Raw genomic sequence first — 24,659 nt, 5'->3', positions numbered from 1 at the left:
TCGACACGCTAGCGGCCCCGCAATGAGAGTCAAGTTCGCTTGGAGTCGCGAGGCTTCATGCGAAGCGACCGTGCGGCCCCGCAATGCGCATCAAGGTAACTTGGAGTCGAGAGGCTTCATGCGAACCGAGACCGGTGTTCGGAGTCGATGGAGTCGACGCTCTCGATTCCAGGCTTCAGTCGCGCCCATCCCTAGTGCAGGGTGAGCAGACTTGCAATTATATAATTCTGATACTTTGGATTTTCTTAACTTATTTTTTTTAACTCGGGCCCATTCTGGGCACTTCATACTGTTTGTATAAACAACTTCAAATCCTTTAGACTTGGTCATATGTTGTGCAAAGGACTTGTGCTTGGGCGAACTTTTCTCTCTGATACGGAACTTTGTGTACATCCTGTGTGCGCGTGATTTCAAAATCATTGAAATAGATACCGCAGCCTGATTTTTAGCCTCTCTCACCCTCGCCTTTCCCGACAACACTGCTTCCCATTCCCTGTCCTTTCATATTTTCTGTCCCTCTGACCTCCTTCCTATTTTACGTGGCTCTAAAACGCATTGTTAACTATTTTGTATATGGTGTGTAATTATGGTGCTTTTTCTCTTTTAACGTGCAAAGATTACTGTTAGATCCCTTCTCAATTGTCGATAAGATTATTCTATCTCCAGTCGAATCTACTTATTATTCCATAAAGTGTTTCCTCAGGTGTATATGGTATTTCCAGTTACAGGGTTATACCTAGGTGTAGTCACGGTCTAATGATCGTCCCTTTAAATTTTTCTTTATATTGCCATAGCAATTCTGAAAATTCTAGTCACGATCTCAAATCAACTTTTCCCTTGACGAGTCCCATGTAACTTTTCGAATTTTAGCTTATGCTTGAAAATTGAGCAATCACTGTAATTTGATTTTGATAATTATCAGAATTTCTTGATTGTATAAATGTATTCCCTTTGATGGTTTTGTTAATACATCTTGTGATTTGAACCTTGTTGTTTGAGCTGTTTTGCTATCCCTACTTCCCCTCTTTCTTTTTTCTTATGTACTTACCACGATATGCCTCCTGGGCAAAGGTCCAGAAATTCCTGCGCTAATTCTGCTGAAGTCTTGGAGTTTATCCTGATTATATGCTTCGCTTTATTTCCCTATGTCGTCTGGTACTCGAGCTTCCGAATACTATATGTGCGCCACGAAAGACTTGGCTGGTGCTTTCTATTGCGCGTGACCTTGGGCTCAGTGCTTTTTGTTTCTAGGCACATGCTGATTTATAACTTGGCTTTTCATTCGCATTTTCTCATCGTTAACGTTTGACTCTGTAACCTTGATGCACTTAATGTACCTTATATGTACCCCCCCCCCCTATTATCAATTTACGTAACGTAATGCAAATCTTACCTAACAAGGTCTAACGCAGATGGCAGTTGCAAGCCATCTTGGGGTCAACCAAAGTGACGAGTCCCAAGTATGGAGGAGGTATCAGCAGACACATTCAGTGTCGGATCGTCCGAGGACAGGTCGTGCTCAATCTACAACAGCGGTTCAAAACCGTTTGTTGTCATAAGCGCTACAAGACGCCTGATGACTAGCGTCAAAGAGCTCTGAGCTGATCTGCAACGGGCTTCAGTTGTGCAATATCCACTCTGACCATCAGGAATCGTTTGCATGCGAGGGCCTTACAATGAAGTAGGCCCCTGTCGTGTCTCAATCCTTCACACCCACAGAGCTGCTCGTCAGAGGTGGCCCAAGCACCGTGAGGACGTGCAGAGAGGCCTTCTGTTCCGTTCACGAACGAAATCAGGATCGCCTTCCAACCCGACAGTCGTCACCCAAGGGTCTGGAGGCATAAGGGATCACGTGCCAGGCTACAATGTGTCCAAGAAGCGCATGCATTCTAAGGAGGGTGGTCATGGTTTGGGGTGTAAAAATGTTGGGACGGCGAAAGCCGCTCGTGCCTTTTGACGGCACAATGACGGGCGAAAGTTACATTCGTGAGTTGCTGCGACCAATTCCATTTCGTGAAGAAATCGGCGATGAATTAATTCTTCCGGACGACAACGCAAGATCACATCGAGCGGGGATTGTACAAATTTTTCTCCGGGAGTGCGGCATTGCACGAGTGCAATATCCTCCGATGTCACCGAACATGAACGGTATCGAACATGCATGTGATATGCTAAAGCGTGCTATTGCTCAGCGTCCATGCCCTCCCATAAACCGCCAAGGGGTTATCGAGGCCGCCGTCGAAGAATGGGATCGCCTCACTCAAAATGACCTGGAGAACTTGATCTGTGGTATAATGCCGCGGCGAGTACGAGCCCTGATGGTCGTCCATGGTGGCCACATTTCTTATTGAAATTGCACGGTATAGCAAACTGCAAACTATCCGTCTCTATACTATAACGAGTCAAATTTCTTTCTGTGCGTCTTTTGTAATTTTCTTTTCAGACATGAATAAATGATTCATGAGAATGCAATCTATTTTATAATACCCTAGCCCAAAATCCCAAACAAGGTCTGCATTATAGCGAACAATAATTATGCAATTTATTTTATGCGTGTATTCCTGCGTTTAAGATCCTGCCAATGTTTTTCTGTCATTTTCATTTTTCAGAAACACGTAGTTACCGGTGATAACAGTTTTTAGTTGACTGCCAATAACTTCAGCTTCTGTAATAATCTGGTATGTCATTAAAAAATTGAATGCTGTATCAACGTTTTTAGAATTTCGGATGATGTGGGGGATCCCTCCTTGCGGGCGCCCATGACTGCATCATTTTCAATTATGAAAAGTTGCGAGATTATTTCTCGAAATGAAGCTGCATAGTCTGATATTTATTTTGTATATTTACGGGCTTGGGATACGATGGTATTAATAGTGTGTTATGTAGTCTACTTCGGCTTCTTAGCTGAATTATCAGTGCAATGGTGTCCAGTTAAAAGGGCCCTGGATTCGATTCACGGCCGGATCGGGGATTTTAACCATTTTTGGTTAATTCTTACAATTTGCTTTACGTCGCACCGACACAGATACGTTTTATGGCGACGATTAGATAGGAAATGTATAGGAGTGGGAAGGAAGCGGCCTGGCCTTAATTAAGGTTCATCCCCAGCATTTGCCTGGTGTGAAAATGAGAAACCACGGAAAACCATCTTCAGGGCTGCCGACAATAGGGCTCGAACCCACTATCTCCCGGATGCAAGCTCACAACTGCGTGTCCCTAACCGCACGGCCAACTCGCCCGGTTTTGGTTAATTCCTCTAGCTCGAGGGCTGGGCATATGTGATTCTCTAAATAGACACCTGTACATACAATACATTACACTGCCAACCACCGCAGAATCACGCAGTAGTGAATACATCCCTAACACAGGGTTGGCGCCGTCAGGAGTTAGTAGACTGAAGGTGAAGAAGACAAGGCTACGTATGACTCTTCTTCATGTTTATGTCAACGGGGAGAGAACATACAAACAGTCTCTGATGTCTCACCCACGCCGATCTTCAACATTCAGGATGTTAGCGTCACATTTGAAGACGTGCATATTTCAATACTCCTTTTTGCCAGTGCAGCATATCTGACTGTAGAAATAATTTGCATCGTTGAATGTGACTGGCTATGACCTACGCCAGACATCGTCCATGGAGAGCAAAATGCCTTCGGAGCCTTTTTTTTCGGGGGGGGCCCCCGAAGCTCGCTCCCCCCGCGTGACCAACGACTCAATCTACATGGCCTCCGACATGCTATTATTTCTAAGAAGAAGAAAGAGATAGCAGGGAAGAGTGGGAAGTGATACAAGGAGTATCTGCCTGTTTCCATGTCAAACACGCTACCAGGCGATATTGTATTAGGTATATGGTGTTGAGGTTTGGTATTGAAGGGTCAGGGAAAAACCACATAGGCAGAAAGAAGAAAGAGCCTACATGTAAAACCTGACATCTTTTGATAGCACATGCAAGGATGTGGGCTGGAAAAAGACCAGAGGTTATGTTAGTTAGGAACAGGTAACATGCACAAAACATAAACCAATTCCTCGCCATTCCATCGTCTGGGGATCAGTCCGTCTGGGCACTACTGTGACTAGCACGGTTCTTGCCGGCTGCGGAGCCATGCGTCGAGTACCACTAGGGCCTGTCGCACGACTCCACCTCCTCGGGGTACCTCGTACCCAGTCTCCGATCCCGGAGAGTGAGGCCAAGCCCGCCGAGGCGGCGGCCTCCTGGAAGGGGGTGGGTCATGGCGCCGGGCCTCCTTCCTCTCTGCCCGCGCCATGGCCCGGTAGACAGGGCAACTGCGATGGGAGGCCGGGTGGCCCCCCGAGCAGTTGGCGCACACCGGCGCGTCTCTAAGTGCTGCGCAGGCCGTGTAGTGGTGATCACCACCACAACGGTTGCACCTCACCTCGAGCCCACAGCTGACCTGACGGTGGCCCCACCTCAGGCAGCGGAAACACTGCAAGAGCTGCTGAGGAGGACGTTTTACTATCACCTGACTGCCGCTACCCGCTGAGGTCCTCTCCTGATTGGCTCCTCGGTTGACTGCTGTCCTGGGAGCAGTCCTGGGTTGCGGCTTGGCGGTCCTCTCCTGGTGAGCCAGCGACGCCTTCTGCTTCCTGGTGCGGCGTCGCCTTCTTCTTCTTCCCGGGGGTTGCTTCTCGGCGGGGGAAGAGGCCTCGTCCTGGTGGCCAGTTTGCTCCCCGCTCTCGGGGAACGAGAGGAGCTTAGCGAGCAAGTAGGGGAGGAAGTAGGGGAAGTGGATGCCGTAGTACGTACTGAAGGCCAGTGGCGCGCAAAGGTATAGCACATCTTTCTGGACAGGTTAGATTACGACACGATACGCGTGTTCTCGTGTGAGGTGACAGTAGTGCATTTCCGTCTTTACTCTCGCACCGCACGGCGTTCAATCCTAGTCGGTAGAAGTTGCATTTACTGATGCTGAAGATGATGCTTGTTGTTTAAAGGGGTCTAACATCGAGGTCATCGGCCCAAAGTTGCATTTACTATGGAGGAGAGTTCTGCACAGCGTAGGCCATCGACGCCAACAACTTCCAAACCTTCTGGGAAGAAGAGTATATAATAATTCAAGAAAATAACACAGAAAAATATTTAATATGTAATAAAATATTGAATCACATTAAAATATTTAATCTACAGCGCCATTATTCCTTGTGTTGTGCCGACAAGTATGATGAATATGAAGGCCGGGAAAGGACAGCTTTGTTAGAAGAACTTAAGAACAACGCGTTTGATGAGGTACGTAAATTTCATATTATCCTACTCAACTCTTTTTATACAGCGAGTTTCTCCCATCGGTTGTATTATAAAGTTTGATAATTCCTCAGAGATGGTTCATTTATGTACGTGTGTACTTATTTATTTATGATGGGAAGGATATGCATTCCAGTGAACCTGCTATTCGGGCCAGCTACAAGACTGCTTCGCAGACAGAGCGTACTTTGAAACCCTTCAGTGAGGGTACGTTTGTGAAAGAGTGTATACTTCTGGCAGCTGAGGCAGTGTGTCCAGAACAAGTGGATGATTTTCAATCTATTACCTTATCCTCTTCTACAGTTATGCGACGAATACAGGACCTAGCTAATGACGTTCATGAATACCTGCTGGCCAATGCTAAGCTGGCACACTGCGTACCTGGAGACACGCCTCTGCACCTCCTCCCCTCCACGCTCCAATTGGTTCGCCACCGCATATTTCCCTTCTCCCCGCGCTTGCCGGCCGCTTATAGCTGTCGAAGAGAACCGGTGCTACACTTTGCGTACTCTATCAGCCTTCCTCATATCTCTCCTTTGTAATTTCCACGTTGTATTAGTCAGTTTACGTTTTCTGAAATGTTTATGAAAACGTTTGCACCGGGCGATATGTCCTTGCGGTTAGAGGCGCGTGGCTGTGAGCTTGCATCCGGGGGATAGTGGGTTCGAATCCCACTGTCGGCAGCCCTGAAGATGGTTTTCCGTGATTTCCCATTTTCACACCAGGCAAATGCTGGGGTTGTACCTTAATTAAGGCCACGGCCGCTTCCTTCCAACTCCTAGGCCTTTCCTATACCATCGTCGCCATAAGACCTATCTGTGTCGGTGCGACGTAAAGCAATTAGCAAAAAAAAAAAAAGGTATGGTGCCTGTTGTTAACTGTGTTTTGTTTCGGTTTTCTTTCCACTATTTCTTAATGTTTCGAATAGACCAAAGATTGTTTTTGTTTACTATCACTTATTGACGGGGAGTTTGCCCGATGTAATGTATACGGAGTCATTTATTGTGTTGCCTTGTACTTGTTTTTTTGTTGTACCAGTTCGTACAATAGCCACTTAACTTTTTGCGTATGTAACTGCCATTATATCCAGAAGACTGTAGTGTGATACTTTAATATCGGTACTTGTTGAATACATAGACCTTCGTCAGCTATAACGCAAAAGTACCGGTACAGTAAGACTACAGGTCTGTCTGTGATTATTGTATATCTACTGCATATATAAATGCACATCTTTTTTATTTTTCAAGGCTTTTCTTATTACGTCAAACTTTACTACATTCCATGTCATACTCATATCGAAGTTGCCTATGCATTAAATTTATTTATATTCGACAACCATTGCTGCAATTGAAATGTGTTGTGCCTGTCACTGCAAAACATAAATAAATCGTTCAGTACAAGCACAAATAAAAACATTCTACCTATAGGCCTATTCCTTATACCAGAGTACGCAATACGGAAAATACCAGTAGTTTCAAACTCGAAGTTTATAATTGTTGTTGTTATCGTCCGCGATGTCGTTTCGTTATGACACAACTGGTAGCGTACACAAAATGGGTGGGGGAAGGGGTCATAAAAAGAAGATCTGGACCTATAATCAGGTTTTGATATCCCGAGGTACCGGATCTCATTACATTCATTGAGATCCTCTACCCGGGCACGTAATTTCTTTACATAAAAAGCTATTTAACGTTGTTTAAAGGTGGGAGATTTATTTAGTGGTGGGTGATTTAATTTAATTAATTCCATATGTATGTCCACTCTAAAGGACACTATCGATAGCTTTAAGGCGTTTCAGTAGTAAATAATAATGTAAGCGTAGGTAGGACGTGGTACCCCATCCCACGTTTGCCCACGCCCGATGGTACTTAACTCGGAGTTGTACCCACGAATGTGACAACTCTCCGGAATTAGCAGGAATGAAACTATAATATTTGAATAAAATATGGGTATATTAGTGTAGGTTATTTATTATCATTATGTGTGAAACGGAACGTAATTTAAAGGATTTCAATAATTACATTACGAAAAGAAGCAAAGCATAGAGTCGGTCCCGTTGAACAGCTAAGCAGCCGGCAAGCGCGGGAAGAAGGGAAACGTGCGGTGGCGAACCAATTGGAGCGTGGAGGGGAGGAGGTGCAGAGGCGTGTCTCCAGGTACGCAGTGTGCCAGCTTAGCATTGGCCAGCAGGTATTCATCGCTGATCGCGCGGAATTTGAAATGTCGCAAATTTTAGGCCCCATAGTTAACGCCCTAATGAATGTTGGCACCCAAAATTGATGCCGACATCGTTTTTGCGTGTACCTCAATGTGTTTTCCAAGTTTCATCGCGATCGGCGACTTACCCATTGCCGATGTTTCCTTGTGAGAATCTGAATCGAAATTTTCAAATATAGGACTACAACTGAACATGTGAACAGTGGTACAGAATTCATCTCAAAGTTTAGTGGAATCACGAGTGTGCCCTGCTCCATGGCCGAATGGTCAGCGTAGTAGACTTCGAGATATTTATGGATTTACACATTTGTTGCTTAGTCCATGTCAACGCCGAACATCGCTACGGTGGAAATAATGTTCAATCATGTTAACTGACGGTGGCGGTGGTTTTTGTCGTGATTTTCCTAAGGTGAAAAATCGCATGGCCATTAGCCCTTATCGACAAGGGAATTTGTGAAGTTGACTATCAAAATTAGGAAAAAATCTTGAAGGAACGAACGCTTGAAAAATAAGACAAGAGGGAGTCCTGAAAGGAGGAAGGATGCGCTAATATCACAGAGTCGGAAGAAAACATTGTTCTCTCTTTTTGAAAACCGACCAGACATTGCGTGGCAATGTGCGCTCACATGCACTTCTCAGTTTCATCAGCGCTACACTGCCATGCCCTATTCTGCCGTGCTCTGCGGCGTAAGCGTCCCATCCGTTGTCAACCAACAACGCAGTGTGTCTTCTTGAACTTTTCCAAACTCTGTAGTATCACTCTGACTCACTCTATCACGAGCGGCGATATCTAGGGTACATTCTTGCAGCAATGTTACAATTCGAATGCGGTCAGTAGTAGAACTGGGTACTCTTCCCATATTTACCTCATCCCTACAAGTGCTGTCTATACACATACCCTGGTTCCCTTTCCTCTATACGCATTACCTACGTGCCTAACAATGGAGTCCCTCATAGCCAGAGCCTCGACCCTACTCATCTCATTTGATCCTCTCCCCTCCAGGTCTCCCCATATCATTCCTTACTCCTGCAGCACCTACTTCGCCTCCCTTTTCTCCCTTTCATGACTCTGTTCCATCTCCCTCTTCCTATACTCTACTCTACTTTCTCCTTTCTTACCTTTCCCTTTCCTCTTGCCACTCCGCCTCCTCTTGTAATACTTCCCCGCACCCCATCTTTCCTCTGCAGTTCTAGAAGTAGTAATTCATACCAATTCCTCACCGATACGTCTTCTGAAATCTCCCCCACACTTTTAGCCCTCAATTCCTTTCCTCTTAAAACATTTGCTCACCTGTCTTCCACAATGTATCCTCCTCCTTCCTCTTCTACTTGCCTACTTACCATACCCTGCACATTGATTGAGGGAGACCTGCCTTTATTCCCGTCGTCCGTTAAAGCCTAATTATCTCCCTCAAACTCGCTATCTCTTCCCTCATTCTCCTTAATGTCCACTCGCACCCACAGTCCCTACAGCTGTCACTCTCAGCCACTCCTTGACCTTCTTCACAGAAATGAAAAGAATAAAAATCTACAGCCTGTTTCCTGTCATCTGACCGGGTCGGGGATGGAAGAATGAAGCCCCCAGCTAGTGACGAGGATAGGAATTGTGCCGGTTGCCGAAGCCTGTCGCACTCCTCTGGGGCAATGATTAATGACTGACAGATGAAATCATACTAGAGAGTGTTGCTGGAATAAAAGATGACAGGGAAAACCGGAGTACCCGGAGAGAAACCTGTCCCGCCCCCGCTTTGTCCAGCACAAATCTTACATGGAGTGACTCGGATTTGAACCATGGAACCCAGCGGTGAGAGGCCGGCGCGCTACCATCTGAGCCGCGGAGGCTTCCTCTTCTTCACAGAAATATGAAATAATGTGAAAATATAAGCAGAAATAAAATAGCGTATTCTGTGGATAGATATATCAGAGGAAAGAAATACTCTGTACTGCACAAGAAAGTCACGACTGAGATCAAGTAGGATACTAACTGATTAAATAACTACACTACTTAGGCGTATCCTAATTAAAAATAATAGGTATAACAGCTTACTATTGAACTGTGTAGTTATACTAAATATTTCAATACATAGATTACGGTATTATTATTATTATTATTATTATTATTATTATTATTATTATTATTATTATTATTATTATTATTATTACTCTGACAAGGCTGGATGCATCTGGAATGTGTAGAACACTGCATGTTGTTGTGGTGGAGGTTAACGTTTGTGTGTAGTGTATGAGTTGCAGTGGTATTGGGGACAGCACAAACACCACGGGAATTAATCATGTAAGATTAAAATCGGTCCGCATGTGTAGTGTAGCGGTTAGTGTGATTAGCTGCCACACCTGGAGGTACAGGTTCGATTTCCAGCTCTGCTACGAAATTTGCAATGTGGAACGAGGACTAGAACGGGTTCCACTCCGCCTCGGGAAACCAATTGAGTAATTGGGAGTTCAATTCCCACCTCAGCCATCCTCGAAATGGTTTTCCGTGGTTTCCCACTTCTCCTCCAGGCAAATGCAGGGATGGTACCTAACTTAAGGCCACGGACGCATCTTTCCCTCTTCCTTGCCTATCCCTTCCAATCTTCCCATCCTCACCACAAGGCCCTTGTTCATCATAGCAGGTGAGGCCACCTGGACGAGGTACAGGTTCTACTCCCCAGTTGTATCCCCAACCCAAAAGTCTCGCGCGCTCCAGGACACTGCTCTAGAGCCGGTAGAGGTAAAAACCAACCCTGGACGGTAAACGGATTAAGAAAGAAAGATTAAAATCCTTGAATAAGCCGGATTCGAACCCGAAGCCTTCTGTAGTGTAGCCAAGGGCCGGACACTGGTAATTAACAGCATTGCTCTCCTGTATACCAAAACTTGTACCGAACTACGTAGTTATACACGTAAGTGTAAGGGTAAGGTGTAGACTACTGTATTATTCATGTACGGTATTCAAAAATATGTACGTAATTACGGAGTAGGATACTTTGAGAAGAGAAGAACAACGAAAATTTGCAAGAAATTATGAAATACTCACTCAGAACCAGAAGAAGTACAATTTTCAGGCTCATTTTGATCTCTTCCTGTAAGCGTGTTGTCAGTTTCTCAGTATAAATGAAAACTTGAGAGATGTTTTGCTCCAAGGTTAAAATGTTATCATGCCTCTGATTACCACTTCCCATGACCAGAGGACTCTTTGGTTGTGCAAGATTGCGAACGTCGAATACCGCGATAAATAAATGTTTATATTTCACTGTAATCTCTTAATCGCATATTTATAATTCAGGGGCCAAACTGAACAAAGTTAAGTGTTTTCTTGCTAGAATTAAAGAGAAACCACATTCGTAGAAAACTGGAAAATTTATAGTTCATTTCCACCAGAACTGAATGGGAACCCACATCCATAGCATACCAGTTACCTGACACTCTAAACCGAACAGTTGAACGTACCGAGAAAGTTGAAGCTGTGAGCTTGCATTCGGGAAATGGTGGGTTTGAGACACGCCATCGGCAGCTTTGAAGATAGGTTCCCGTGGTTTCTCATCTTCACATACGGAGCAAGTGGCCGTGTGGCTAGGGTCGCGCAGCTGTTGACTTACATTCGGGAGACAGGGGGTTGGAACCCCACTGTCGGCAACCCTGAATGTAGTTTTCCGTGGTTTCTCATTTTCACACCTAGCTTTAATTTAAGGTTTAATTCATTCCACTCCCTTCCCATCCTTGCATCGTCGAAAAGCTTCTGTGAGTTAGTGTGACGTTAGAAGAACTTGCTTTAGGCTACGTCGCACCGACACAGATAGGTCTTATGGCGACGATGGGATAGGAAAGGCCTAGGGAGTGTGAAGGAAGCGACCATGGCCTTAATTAGGGTCCTGCCCCAGTATTTTCCTGGTGTGAAAATGGGAAACCACGGGAAACCATCGTCAGGGCTGCCAACAGTGGGGTTCGAACCCACCATCCCCCGGATGCAAGCTCACAGCTGCGCGCCCCTAACCGCATGGCCAACTCGCCCGGTAGTGTGATGTTAAACCACTGGAAAAGAGAAACAAAACAACAAGAATTACAAGTGTATTTTCACTAGAATTTAAGGAGAACCCACATCCATAGACTAGTTCAGCCATGGCAAGCTCAGATGTCATCAAAACGAATAATAATAATAATAATAATAATAATAATAATAATAATAATAATAATAATAATAATAATAATAATAATCATAATCATAATCATAATATTAATAATAATGTCCGCCTCTGTGGTGTAGTGGTTAGTACGATTACCTGCCATCCCCTGACGGCCGAGTTCGATTCCCGGCCTGCCACGAAATTTGAAAATTTTCACGAGGACTGGAACAGGGTCCTCTCAGCCTCGGGAGGTCAACTGATTAGAGGGGATGCGATTCCCGCCTCAGCCATCCTTGAAGTGGTTTCCCTCTTCTTCTCCAGGAAAACGCCCGTAAGGTACCTAACTTAACACCACGGCCGCTTCCTTTCCTTTTCGTTGAATATCCTTTCCAATATTCCAATCCCTCACAGGCCCCTGTTCAGCATAGCAGGTGAGGCCGCATGGGCGAGGTACTGGTCCTCCTTCCCAGTTCTAGCCTGGACCAAATGTCTCACGCTGGCTGATTCCGAGGAAAAACGAACCCTCGACGGTAAACTGATTAAATAATAATAATAATAATAATAATAATAATAATAATAATAATAATAATAATAATAATAATAATAATAATAATAATAATAATAATAATAATATAAACAACAACAAAAAACACAAACCACATCCTCTGTTGCGCGTGTAACTGTAACACAAAAATAGATGTTACCACCTCTGTTTTAAATTTACCGAGCTGTCAGCGGAGATATGGCGTGGCATGACATTAGTAGACGAATAAATTTGAGTGGTGTCTTTAAAAGTAGGAAAGATCACAATATGAAGATAAAGTTGGAATTCAAGAGGACAAACCGGGGCAAATATTCATTTATGGGAAGGGGAGTTAGGGATTGGAATAACTTACCAAGGGAAATGTTCAATAATTTTCCAATTTCTTTGAAATCATTTAAGAAAAGGCTAGGAAAACAACAGATAGGGAATCTACCACCTGGGCGACTGCCTAAGTGCAGATCAGTATTGATTGATTGGAGTCCAAAAATCAGGTACAAAACTTGAGAGAATTACAAATGCTAATTTACAGAGAAAAAAAGCTGGATTGCTCTTGGCAGTTACAAGATTAGCAAGAGCACGATTTGCTCCTATCGTTTACACTACAGGGGAGTCTGCACTCCAGCTATATCATAGTCCAGCCTCGCAGAGGCATCAGTTTTTAATAGCGCACTTCCAACCTATCGGTTGTTCTTAATTAAAGTAGTTACACAATATAGCCCCGAGGTGGGCTTATCTAGTGCTCAACAGTTTATAAATTTCTGTCCCTCAAGAGAACACACCAGACTCAATTCTACACTGCACAATAGATTTACAGGGGCATTTTTGCCCATATTAAATGGCCTTAATGACAAAAGAAATGGTTGGTTGTAACCGGCCATAAACAAAATGCAAGGAGGCGAATTACCTGCACTCCTTCTAGAAATGTTTAAAACCATAGGTGGGCTTATGGCGCAATGATGCAGAGGCTAAGACTATTCTACACCAGGGTGACTAAATGAGAAACATTAAAAACCAAATAACTTTTGAGAATCTGAAAGGTTTAGAAATTGTAGTCATCCCATGCCAAGTTGAATGGGAAACAACAGCGGGTAATCCCTCTTTGTTCCCTTATATGACATATTTCCCAGTAGGGAATAGAACTGATTCCTTAGACTTGCCCAAATTTCTACATTAAAACCACCAACATTAGAAATTTACATGAAATAAAAGAGGTTGAAACCTTCCCCTCAAGCTATCTGCAGGAGCTATCACATGTTTACAAAAATTCTGCCATTACCTTTAGTTTTTTTTTTAAATGAAGCCATGTTTTCCAGTGTTGACTTAGTTAAATGTAACAAAGGCTTTTCAGTCTGTCAAACACATAGCAAATACAATGTAAATTAAAACACTATAAACATATCTGTAAAACACACACTAACATACAAAGAATGGCATGTTTCGTTCTACAAGAACATCCTCAGATTCTATCAAATCACTTAAAAATAAGCTTATATATGTACAGTATTGTTTACGTAGCGTAAACTTGTCAATGATAGAGAGATTAGTGATAACATGAAAGATTAATGACAAAAAATAAAATATATACAATTATTAATATAATGAAAAACTTACGTATTTATCTAGACTGCCGATGTTAAGTCTGTTGTCACCAAACACTATTTCAGGACTGTGGTCATGGAAACTTTGTGGTGAGCCACGCTGCGCGTGGAGAGGGGAGGGCAAGAAAGGGAGGGGCCTTGTAGATCGATGTGGATCTCTCCTATTGGATGATTAAATCGAGTAGACTATAGGGTGGAGAGGGGAGGGAGATGTAGGGCGGAGCGGCTGGAGAGCTGTGGAACCTTCCATCAACATTGGAGGGGGGAAAGATGTTATTGACCCATTTCATGTTAATTGTACCTGTATGTAATATGGATGAATGCAAATTAATTTTTTTCTTTTTTAATAGGTGAACAAAGTAGGGAACGGTATTATTATTATTACTATTACTATGAAAAAAGCAATTTACCTTCCGTCAACATTGGAGAGGGGAGAGATGTTATTGACCTTCTCCATGTGAATGCACCTTTATGTAATATGGATGAATGCAAATTAATAATTTTTAGGTGAATAAAGTAAGGGACGTTGTTATTATTATTATTATTATTATTATTATTATTATTATTATTATTATTATGAAAAAAGCAATTTACATCCCATCAACATTGGAGAGGGGAGAGATGTTATTGACCTTTTCCATGTTAAATATACCTTTATATAATATGGATGAATGCAAATAAATAATTTTTAGGTGAATAAAGTAAGGGACGTTATTATTATTATTATTATTATTATTATTATTATTATTATTATTATTATTATTATTATTATTATTACGATAGAAGCAATTTAATGAGTAGGTGTTGTCAGATATTATGTGAGTAGAGCGAATAGGGAGGAATTATTTAAATGTGTATGCTCATTCAGGTTATTGGCATTAGCATTTTTTGCGACGTAAATTTCTATTGCTTCTTTTATATTCAAAGATTTACTTTTATTTTCGAAGTGTAAAATTTTTAGATCAGTGTTGATGTCTGTGAAATGGTGTGAACAGTCGTAGATGTGCTCCCCGAAGGCTGAATGCCGATTATATCTGATCGCGTTTTTGTGTTCTTTGTATCTTGTATGGACATTACGTTTTGTTTGACTTATGTATGTGGCGTTGCAGTTAGGTTCTTGGCACTTGAGTTCATACATTCCTGACTTTGAGAAAGGGTCCTTTTTGTTTAGGGGGGGGGGGGGGGGGGGGGGGGGGGGGGGGGGGGGGGGGGGGGTTGCACCTGCTGAAGTGTCTCTGTAGTGTGTTATTCGTTCGAAAAGCTACTTTTAAACCTTGTTTCTTGAAAATGTTAGCTACTTTGTATGTGTTATTGTTAATATAGTTGAGAACCACTTAGTTTTCTTTGTCGTGTGTGGTGTTTTCCCGGCGTTAGTGTGTGTTTTACAGATATGTTTATAGTGTTTTAATTTACATTGTATTTGCTATGTGTTTGACAGACTGAAAAGCCTTTGTTACACATACATACAATTACCTTGAGTTGCAGGGCCTTCCGAACGTCATCCGCGGCCCCTGCCGCCCTTAGGAGACGCCGCACTCAATTAACTGGAGCAAGAAGACAATACGGCCCTAAAGCGCCCAGAGTGAAGCTTCCAGAACTCTTTATTGATAGGCTAGATTCTTGTACACCCCCCCCCCCCAATTGCAGTTGGCTAGAGAAAATATTTACACATTTCTGATAGGTTAATTACTATTGAAGAAGGAACCAGCAGAAGTGTAGGCAACTTTGATACATAAAAGAAAATTCTAAGAACCAGGTTGAAGAACCTCCAAAATACAAATTTCTTTATGGAATAACTGTAGTTTACCCAGCAAGATGGAGCAATTAAATCTACGGTAGAGACATCTAACAGTTGACAACCAAGATATCTCGTAATGCATCAGTTCAAGGTAGATCATCTACTAGTAGATGGCATTATAGAAGGCGCGCAGTTTATCTGGCCGGAGAAGGTGTACCCCCGGTACAATTATTAATATTATTATTATTAATTTATAATGATATACAAATAAGTCCATCAGGACTACGCAAAGTATTTAGAGGCGTGAGGGCCGACATGGTTCAAATGCAAATCATTTCTTCAGAACATACTATTGCACATGTCCTGTGTATATTAACTTCCTATCTCTGGTCTTTCAAGTTGTTCTGGTTTTTATGAACATGAGTGTAGGCTATTATTATTATTATTATTATTATTATTATTATTATTATTATTATTATTATTATTATTATTATTATTATTATTATTATTATTATTATTGGCCGTTCTCCAAATTTCTTAGGGTTGGCACATGTGTGGATTTGGCTCAGTTTTACAGCGAGATAACCTTCCTGACGCCAACCCTATGTGAAGGGATGTAGACTACCGTAATCACTAGTGCGTATTTCTGTGGTGGTTAGACTAGTAGTGTGATGTGTTGGATGAAAGATATGTATTGAGACGAATACGGACACCCAGTCCTCGAGCTAGAGGAATTAATAATTAACTGCCCTTCAATTAATCTTGAGGTGACTACGATTTTGTAACTGTTTTCACTTCTAAATGGTAAATTAATTTGTCCATCCAGTCACCTCAGTAGTTGGCATTATCGGGCCGCGAGCCCAAGTAAATTTCTGATTTCGAGGAGCGCAAGTGCTCGCCTCCATACATTTTGATTTTTTGGGCCAGTAATTGAACCTGTTGTTATCCACGAAGGCCCGGTATAATGGGTACACTATACCCCTGTGTAAACTGAAAGTGCAAACGATATGGTGTTGTAAATTGTAGGTTGTGCCTAGAACGGCCTAGAAATGTAATTTTATTGAACAAAGATGCTCTAATCCCTAATGTAAACTTAAAGGTTGCCTTAATCAAGCTCTAAGAGTTGGGAGCGCAGTCTCCTTGGCAGAAATTGTAGAGCATTGAGGCTCTTCCCTTCAAATGTAAATATATTTGGGTGATATTGAATGGTGCCTTTGGAGCAATAGTGCTTTTGATAATTGTAATCTAAAATTTCCTGTTAAACAATGGGGAGATTCGTCTTCTTGTCTATCTGTTTCACGCAACAGTGGCGATGTTGAGACCTTCGTAAATTATGAGCTTGAGGCTCAAATTGTAACTAGTCTTTTCTAGTTCTTTCCCGTTTATTCTATTTTGTACCTTACTACTTGTACCTGAAATCTTGTTGTTTGTTAAAATTTAATATCTAAAAAGAAATATAACCTTTATTTTAAAGTTTTAAATTAATCTTGACTCTCGTGTAGGGCAACACCATAGTAATAATGAATAAACAAGATTACATAGATAAAACAGAAACCTTTTTTTAAACAAAACCTATACCATAATTAATAAAGATCCAACAAACAAAATACAGCGCAACTTAAAGAACCTTCTACTTTCATTTTAAATGATCAATATTATCATAATTTAACTATAATGAACCCAAAATTACCTACAGCAAGATCATTACCCAAAATTAATAAAAAGTAATTAATAGTATGAATAGTCCTACCTATTAAACTTCACAACTCCTACACAAATTCCTAAAAAACAGTTCACTTCCACAATTCCAACCCCATAAATAACTCGATCGAACTTTTCAATTCCCTAAATAAATTCATGCCCGAGTGCACCAACCTAGGTAAAGAGAATACCGCTGTAAACTTCACAATTTTACCAGGGTAAAGTCGTATTTCTGTTGCACCAAGCTCGGTTTCGAGTTTACCGACATTTTACCGCGGTATAATGTTTACCGCGCGTGAGCGAGCGGTTAACTAAGAAAACCGCGGTAAAGTTGCATTTGTGCTCTGTGGTTAGAGATTCCAAAATGGAACTTAACAACTATAGGTTATATCTCCATTATCTTAATCAGTTTGAAAGAAATGAAGGGAGAATTATAGAAGAGAGACGCGATTTATTTGAAGAATTAAGCGATGTTTCGTTCCAGAGAAGATTTAGATTGCTTAAGGAAACAGTGAATTACATTTTAGATTTAAATGGTGAACAATTGGAATGCCCGACTGGGAGAAACTGTCCTATATCGCCTAGAAATCGTCTTTTAATAGCGCTGCGGTTCTATGCAACTGGAACATTTCAAGGAGTGATCGGTGACGTCTGTGATGTTGACAGAACAACTGTATGCCGCATAATACACAAGGTTTCTGATCTACTTGCGTCTTTATCGCCACATTTCATTCAACTTCCACTTACGCAGCGAGAACAAAGAGAGGTTATGGAAGGGTTTCATACAATAGCTGGGTTCCTTGGTGTATTGGGTGCGCTGGACTGCACTCATGTGCGAATACAGTCTCCCGGAGGTGAAAATGGGGATGTATTTAGAAATAGGAAAGGTTATTTCTCGCTAAACGTGCAAACTGTGAGCGATTCGAACCTCACGATACGAGATATTGTAGCAAGATGGCCAGGGTCGACTCATGATAGCACAATATTTCACAATTCTCGGCTGAGAGCGCGTCTCGAGACGAGAGAAATAGCTAATGGCTATATTTTGGGTGATGGAGGTTACCCATGCAAATCCTTCCTCCCTACACCTGTTCAGAATCCCACCTCCCCAGCAGAACAACGATATAACAGAGCCCATATTGCCACAAGGAATGTTGTCGAGAGACAATATTGTGTGTGGAAAAGGAGGTCCCCATCCATGTCTTTAGGACTTCGATGTAACATTCAAAACATGTCGAACATTATTTTCAATTTTAAGGAGTCGATAACTTGCTTGCGCTGTCACGAGGGACAAGTGACTGTCGAAACGACCACTGCCGGCTGGATAAACTAAAGACAAGTGACTATCGAAATGATCACTGCTTCCTGAATACTACTTCGAATTTCTTCCGAGGGGAATAATAGCGAGAAAATCAAGCGTCAAGAAACCGCGGTAACGAAACCGGGCGATAGTAATGGTGCACTGCTTTTACGACAATACCACGGTAAAAGTTTTACCACGGTTTCGTAAAGGCTGATAATTACCGAGCTTGGTGCACTCGGGCATCAGTCTGCAACCAAACCACGTTTTATGTTCTTTCGACATCACCAACATATATACAAATATCCCTATCAATAATACTATTAACATCATAAAGAACAATCTGTCGAAACATAGCAAATCAAGTAAAATCGAAATTGATGAATGGTTAAAATTACTTAGTTTCGTTTTAAACAATTACTTCACCTTCAATAATAAAATTTACAAACAGGAAGGTTTGGCGATGGGAGACCCGTTATCTGGAATATTAGCTGATATATGCTTAGATAATCTCGAACACAGTAAGATTAATTAATAACATCAACGGACTCTGTCTTTGGCATCGTTATGTCGATGATACCATAGCAATCATAGATAAACAAATCAACAACAATGATAACATATTATCATTCCTTAACAATTTAGATAATAACATTAAATTCACTAAAGAAGATGAGATCAATAGCTCTTTAAATTACCCACACATCAAAATCACACGAGTATCAAACATGTTCGACTTCCAAATATACAGAAAACATACCTTTCCTCCAACAACCATAAAAAATGATTCATTACATCCCAACTCTCATAAAAAAGCCACTTATCACAGTCTAATATGTAAGGCATTAAAAATCCCTATGTCCTCCAGTAATTTAAAGAAAGAATTGCAATTCATTAAAGAAATAGCTAAATTCAACGGATTTAATACAGATATAATTGATAAAATCATCAACAAAACCAAATTAAAACTAGCTACAAATTTAAATCCATTGAAACCCGTCAAACCAAAATACGCTAAATTCACATTCACTAAACATAGTATTTATCCGATAACCAATTCATTAATGAAGCACGATGTAAAAATTGCCTATACAACAAAAAACACTAATCGTAATTTATTCTTTAATCATAACTCTATTAACGTGTAATTTTCTCATGTTAGCCAAACTGGCTGCAGCTTCTTCACCAGATACGCCGAGCATTACAATGCACAAAGACACAAAAAATTTCTGCAATGGCCAACCGCATGAGGGACACAGGACATAAATTCACTACAATAGAACAAGACTTTCATGTCCTCAAAAGAGTCGAAAAAGTAAACTCATGACAGAATACGAAAATTTATTCATTTTCCTCGAACAGCATTTTAACAAAGATAAGAACTTAAACGACATTATTGATTAAAAAAATCCCCTTGTACGAACAGATTTTATTTCTATTACGAGAATCAATTCCCCTCACCAATATATTCTCAAAAAATTTTCAACCTCAAATCAACAAGCACTCCCACCTCCTCTACAGCTAATACACTCCCCTCCTTTCTCCTCACCGCCAGTACCTCTAATTCAATGCAAACAATAGACCCATAGCCACACCCACTCTAATATCGCTCCCTCCAACGGCATCTCACCGTTATAATACGCGCAGCAATACACTTTCCTCTTTCTCTCCCACCAATAGCAGCTCCCCTCCAAGTACTAAAAACAAGCCCATAGTCACGCCTTCACAAACAGATCCCCCTCCAACACAAACCTACAGCTATAACACTCGTAGTAAGAAGTCAACAGTCGTCAATAACTTTTAGCTCAAACGTAACAAGTTACCCTCACCATTGTCAAATGGTAAGTGTACACGATTTCCACTTAAACATTTTATTACGATTTTTTTCACACAATTAACACCATGATTCTGGCTTCCTTTTACAGATTCAACTGTCACATAGCCTTTTGACTAGAATGTCAATAAAGCCATATTCTTATCAACGTTTTATCATCGCATCAAATTGAGATGGTCCATAGAGGTCCAATTTAAACATCGTTCATCAACCTTCAACTATAACTTCGTATTTTTCATCAAAGTGAACCACAACTTCACCATATGCCATTGACTTTCGACTTTTATCTCATGTAAACAAATAATTACAGGTCACTTGACTATCCTTCGACATTATTTTATTCAACATTATTTTTCGAATAATACGATTTTAATCGTCATTTTCGTCTTTGTCTAACTGTAACCGCTGGTCGGTCAACAAAATTTTATAGCAATCTTACCACTTGTTTATAACAGACTGTTGCTTTATTCATTTTAATTATAATAGTAGCCTTCTAATGTCAATATTGCAAATACCTTCACCAATTGTAAACTCCTCACGCATAGCAATAACTTTAAAACCAACATCGTACAAGTCTTTTACTATATCGTCGCTCGACCGGTAAAACGTTGTAACCCACAATACTCTTCCTATCCATTATTCTCCTTAAGACTGGTCACGCCTCCCAGCCACATATGGATACCCAGTCCATCAGAACAATGTCCGCTGTGTTCGTTTTCCTATGTCGACGATTAAACCAAAATGAACCTTACATGCATTGTACACTAGGAGTGCGTAAATACGTAATGCAAACGTACATTCCTACAGTACGGTACTGTAAGGATTTTCTTTTACACATGGGCGTAGGAAAATGGACACAACCAAATTTGTTCTGATGGACTGCATATTCATACGTGGCTGGGAGGCGTGACCAGGCTTAAGGAGAATAATTGAGAGGAAGAGCTTTGTGGAATATAACCTTTTACCGGTCGAGCGACGATATGTTAATTTTAGTTCAAGTCTCTCCAAGGCTTTTTAAAAATTAGTTTTATTTTATTTATATGTAAATCAGGTGTCTGATTTTATTTGAAGGTTAAGGCAATGGCTGATGATGCCTATATACCAAGGCGAAACATATACCATTTTAGTTAACATGTCAGTGTAAATCGACAAAGACAAGACTTATTGTATTGATTAGGTGGTCAAATTAATAAATTAACTTATTGTTATTATTCCAATCAAATATCAATACGGATCAAACATGATATTTATCACATGTAACATACCACTATGTCGAGCTGCTCGTGTCCTTTCTCGCTTGTCTTCCCAGCCCAAACTTTGCAACAATTTTGTAACGCTACTCTTTTGTCGGAAATCGCCCAGAACAAATCGAGCTGCTTTTCTTTGGATTTTTTCCAGTTCCTGAATCAAGTAATCCTGGTGAGGGTCCCATACACTGGAACCATACTCTAGTTGGGGTGTCACAAGAGACAAATATGCTCTCTCCTTTACATCCTTACTACAACCCCTAAATACTCTCAAAACCATGTGCGGAGATCTGTACCCTTTATTTACAATCCCATTTATGTGATTACCCCAATGAAGATCTTTCCTTATATTAATACCTAGGTATTTACAATGATCCCCAAAGGGAACTTTCACCCCATCAACACAGTAATTAAAACTGAGAGGACTTTTCCTATTTGTGAAACTCACAACCTGACTTTTATCCCCGTTTATCATCATACCATTGCCTACTGTCCATCTCACAACATTACCGAGGTCATTATGCAGTTGCTCACAATCTTGTAACTTATTTATTACTCTATACAGAATAACATCATCTGCGAAAAGCCTTATCTCTGATCCCACTTTTTACACATATCGTTGATATATATAAGAAAACATACAGGTCCAATAATACTGCCTTGAGGAATTCCCCTCTTAATTTTTACAGAAAGCTTCACCTACTCTAATTCTCTGATATATATTTTCTAGAAACAGAGCCACCCGTTCAGATCTCTTTTGTCAAGTCCAATTGCACTCATTTTTGCCAGTAGTCCCCCATGATCTGCCCTATCAAATGCCTTAGACAGTTCAATCGCGATACAGTCCAATTGACCTCCTGAATCCAAGATATCTGCTATATCTTGTTAGAATCCTACATGTTGGGCTTCAGTGGAATAACCTTTCCTAAACCCAAACTGCCTTCTATCAAACCGTTATTAATTTTGCAAACATGTTTTATATAATCAGAAGTAGTGCTTTCCCAAGGCTTACATACAACGCATGTCAAACTGACTGGCCTGTAATTTTCAGCTTTTTCTCTATCACCCTTTCCTTTATATACAGGGGCTACTATAGCAACTCTCCATTCATTTAGTAAAGTTCCTTCATGCAAACAATAATCAATCGAGTACTTCAGATATGGTACTATATCCCAACCCATTGTCTTTAGTATATCCCCCGAAACCTTATCGATTCCAGCTGCTTTTCTAGTTTTCAACTTTTGTATCTTACTGTAAATGTCAGCACTCCTTCTAGAAAGTGTTAAAACTCTAAGTTGGCTTACGGCCCGAAGATGCAGAGGCTAACTCTATACTACACGGGGGTGACTAAAGGAGAAACATTAATGCCAATACAATATTTATGAAATTTATAGATTGAAAACTTTAGTCACCCAAATGCAAGGTTGAATGGGAAACGACAGAGGGTCAGCACTCTTTGTTCCCTTACTTTATATTTTCCCAGTAAGGAATAGAACCAGAGTCCTCAGACTCGCCAAAAAATCTACATTTAAAACCACCAGTGTACAAAATTGCATTAGAAAATATAGGCTGAAGCATTCCCCTCAAACTATCCGCAGGTGCTATCACACGCCTAGGTAAATTTTGCCATTACCTTGTGCCGCTAGATCTTCCTCACGCAGCCCTCGTTCCTGCCTCCCTTGGGACACGACACACTCCCAAGCACTGGAGCAATTCAGACAACACGGCCCTAAAGTGCCCTGCTTTTATAGTATCCTAAAGGGAAGCTTCTTGCACTCTTTACTGATAGGCTGGATTCCTGTACACACCCCCGGTTTTAATTGGCTAGAAAACATGTTTCCAAGAATCTGATAAGTTGGTCGAAGAGGAACCAGCTGAAGTGTTGACAACTTCGGCACATCAAACAACAATTCTCAGAACCAGTTTTACAAACTTCAAAATAAACATTACTCTATCGATTAATTACAAATTGATGGTCTAGCCATCTAACGGTAGATGACAAAATCTTTGGAAGTTTACAAGTTCAAGTCCGTTGGCATAGATGGCCTTAAAGAAGGCGCGCAGTTTAACTAATCGGAGAAGGTTTAGCACTGGTACACCGCACTTAAGTGGGTAAACTGTCAACCTTTACCTCTCTGACGAAATTCGCTCAGAGAGCATAAAAATTTACCACTTTGTAGATTTTTCAGTTTTGATGTATGTATCCCCTTCCCCTCAAACATCCTTCCTGCCCCGTTCATTATATCCCACAAACTCAGGTAATTTTTGTTGCCAGTACATTCCCCCGCCCTCCAACTTCTTATTCCCAATCGCCGTTACTGTCCTATCCCATCGTTGCCATAAGACCTATCTTCTGCCAGTGCAAAGTTAAGCCAATTTTAAACAAAAATAAGTTCTTCCACTGGTTTCTGAGTGAAGCGGAGTCAGGACTTTTGGATCCTCAGTTTTTCATTTCTTCAGATGAGGCCTGTTTCAGCCTATCAGGGTATGTGAACTCACCGAACACGCGCCATTATGCAACAGAAAATCCCCATGAGTACGTCGAAAAGCCATTGCATAATCTCAAGATCGGTGTGTGGTGCTCTATGTCTGGTGTCCGCATCCTAACACGATTCTTTCACCAAACTGTGAATCAACTCACAGGAGATGAATGACTGTATGGATATTTTGAGCAAGACGGAGTAACAGATGGACTCCAGTAATCCTACAGCTATTGCTACACATGTCTCACAGTATGATAAATCGAGCACAGCGCTGCATCAACATCAACGGTGGCCATTTCCAGCATCTTCTGTGATGTTTATTAACAAGGGTCAATCCCGCGTTTGTCCTATTGTAAATATTTTCCGGGCCAGTTTTATTTTGCCCACCCGGTACTGGGGAACTGTTTGGGTTGAATCAGACAGATTTCAGTGAAATTTGGGTGAATGATCAATGAGCATATCCTAAATTTAATGGCAAGTAGCTTTTTTCACTAGAATCAACGGAGTATTATCATTAATTGCTGAAAATTAGTTGGAAGGCTTGGGGAATTTAGCTGAAGATGACATATGCCCTGAAGAAATATACTGTTAGTTCTATTTTAAATTTGCCTAA

The 24,659-nt window shown here is 41.2% G+C and overlaps 1 protein-coding gene across 1 annotated transcript in view; it reads right to left on the bottom strand.

The window, feature by feature from the left end:
• Window positions 1-10,664, bottom strand: part of LOC137498629 (vasotab-like) — a 38,317-nt gene extending 27,653 nt beyond the window's left edge. The window contains exon 1 of the mRNA XM_068226494.1: window positions 10,515-10,664. Coding sequence (XP_068082595.1) covers window positions 10,515-10,659 — 145 coding nt within the window. The 5' untranslated portion in view covers window positions 10,660-10,664. The remainder of the gene's footprint in view (window positions 1-10,514) is intronic.
• Window positions 10,665-24,659: the final 13,995 nt, after the last annotated feature.

This window comes from Anabrus simplex, chromosome 2 (genome assembly GCF_040414725.1).
Source record: "Anabrus simplex isolate iqAnaSimp1 chromosome 2, ASM4041472v1, whole genome shotgun sequence".
NCBI classification, from domain to species: domain Eukaryota; kingdom Metazoa; phylum Arthropoda; class Insecta; order Orthoptera; family Tettigoniidae; genus Anabrus; species Anabrus simplex.
This window is presented reverse-complemented; position numbering and strand designations above follow the sequence as displayed.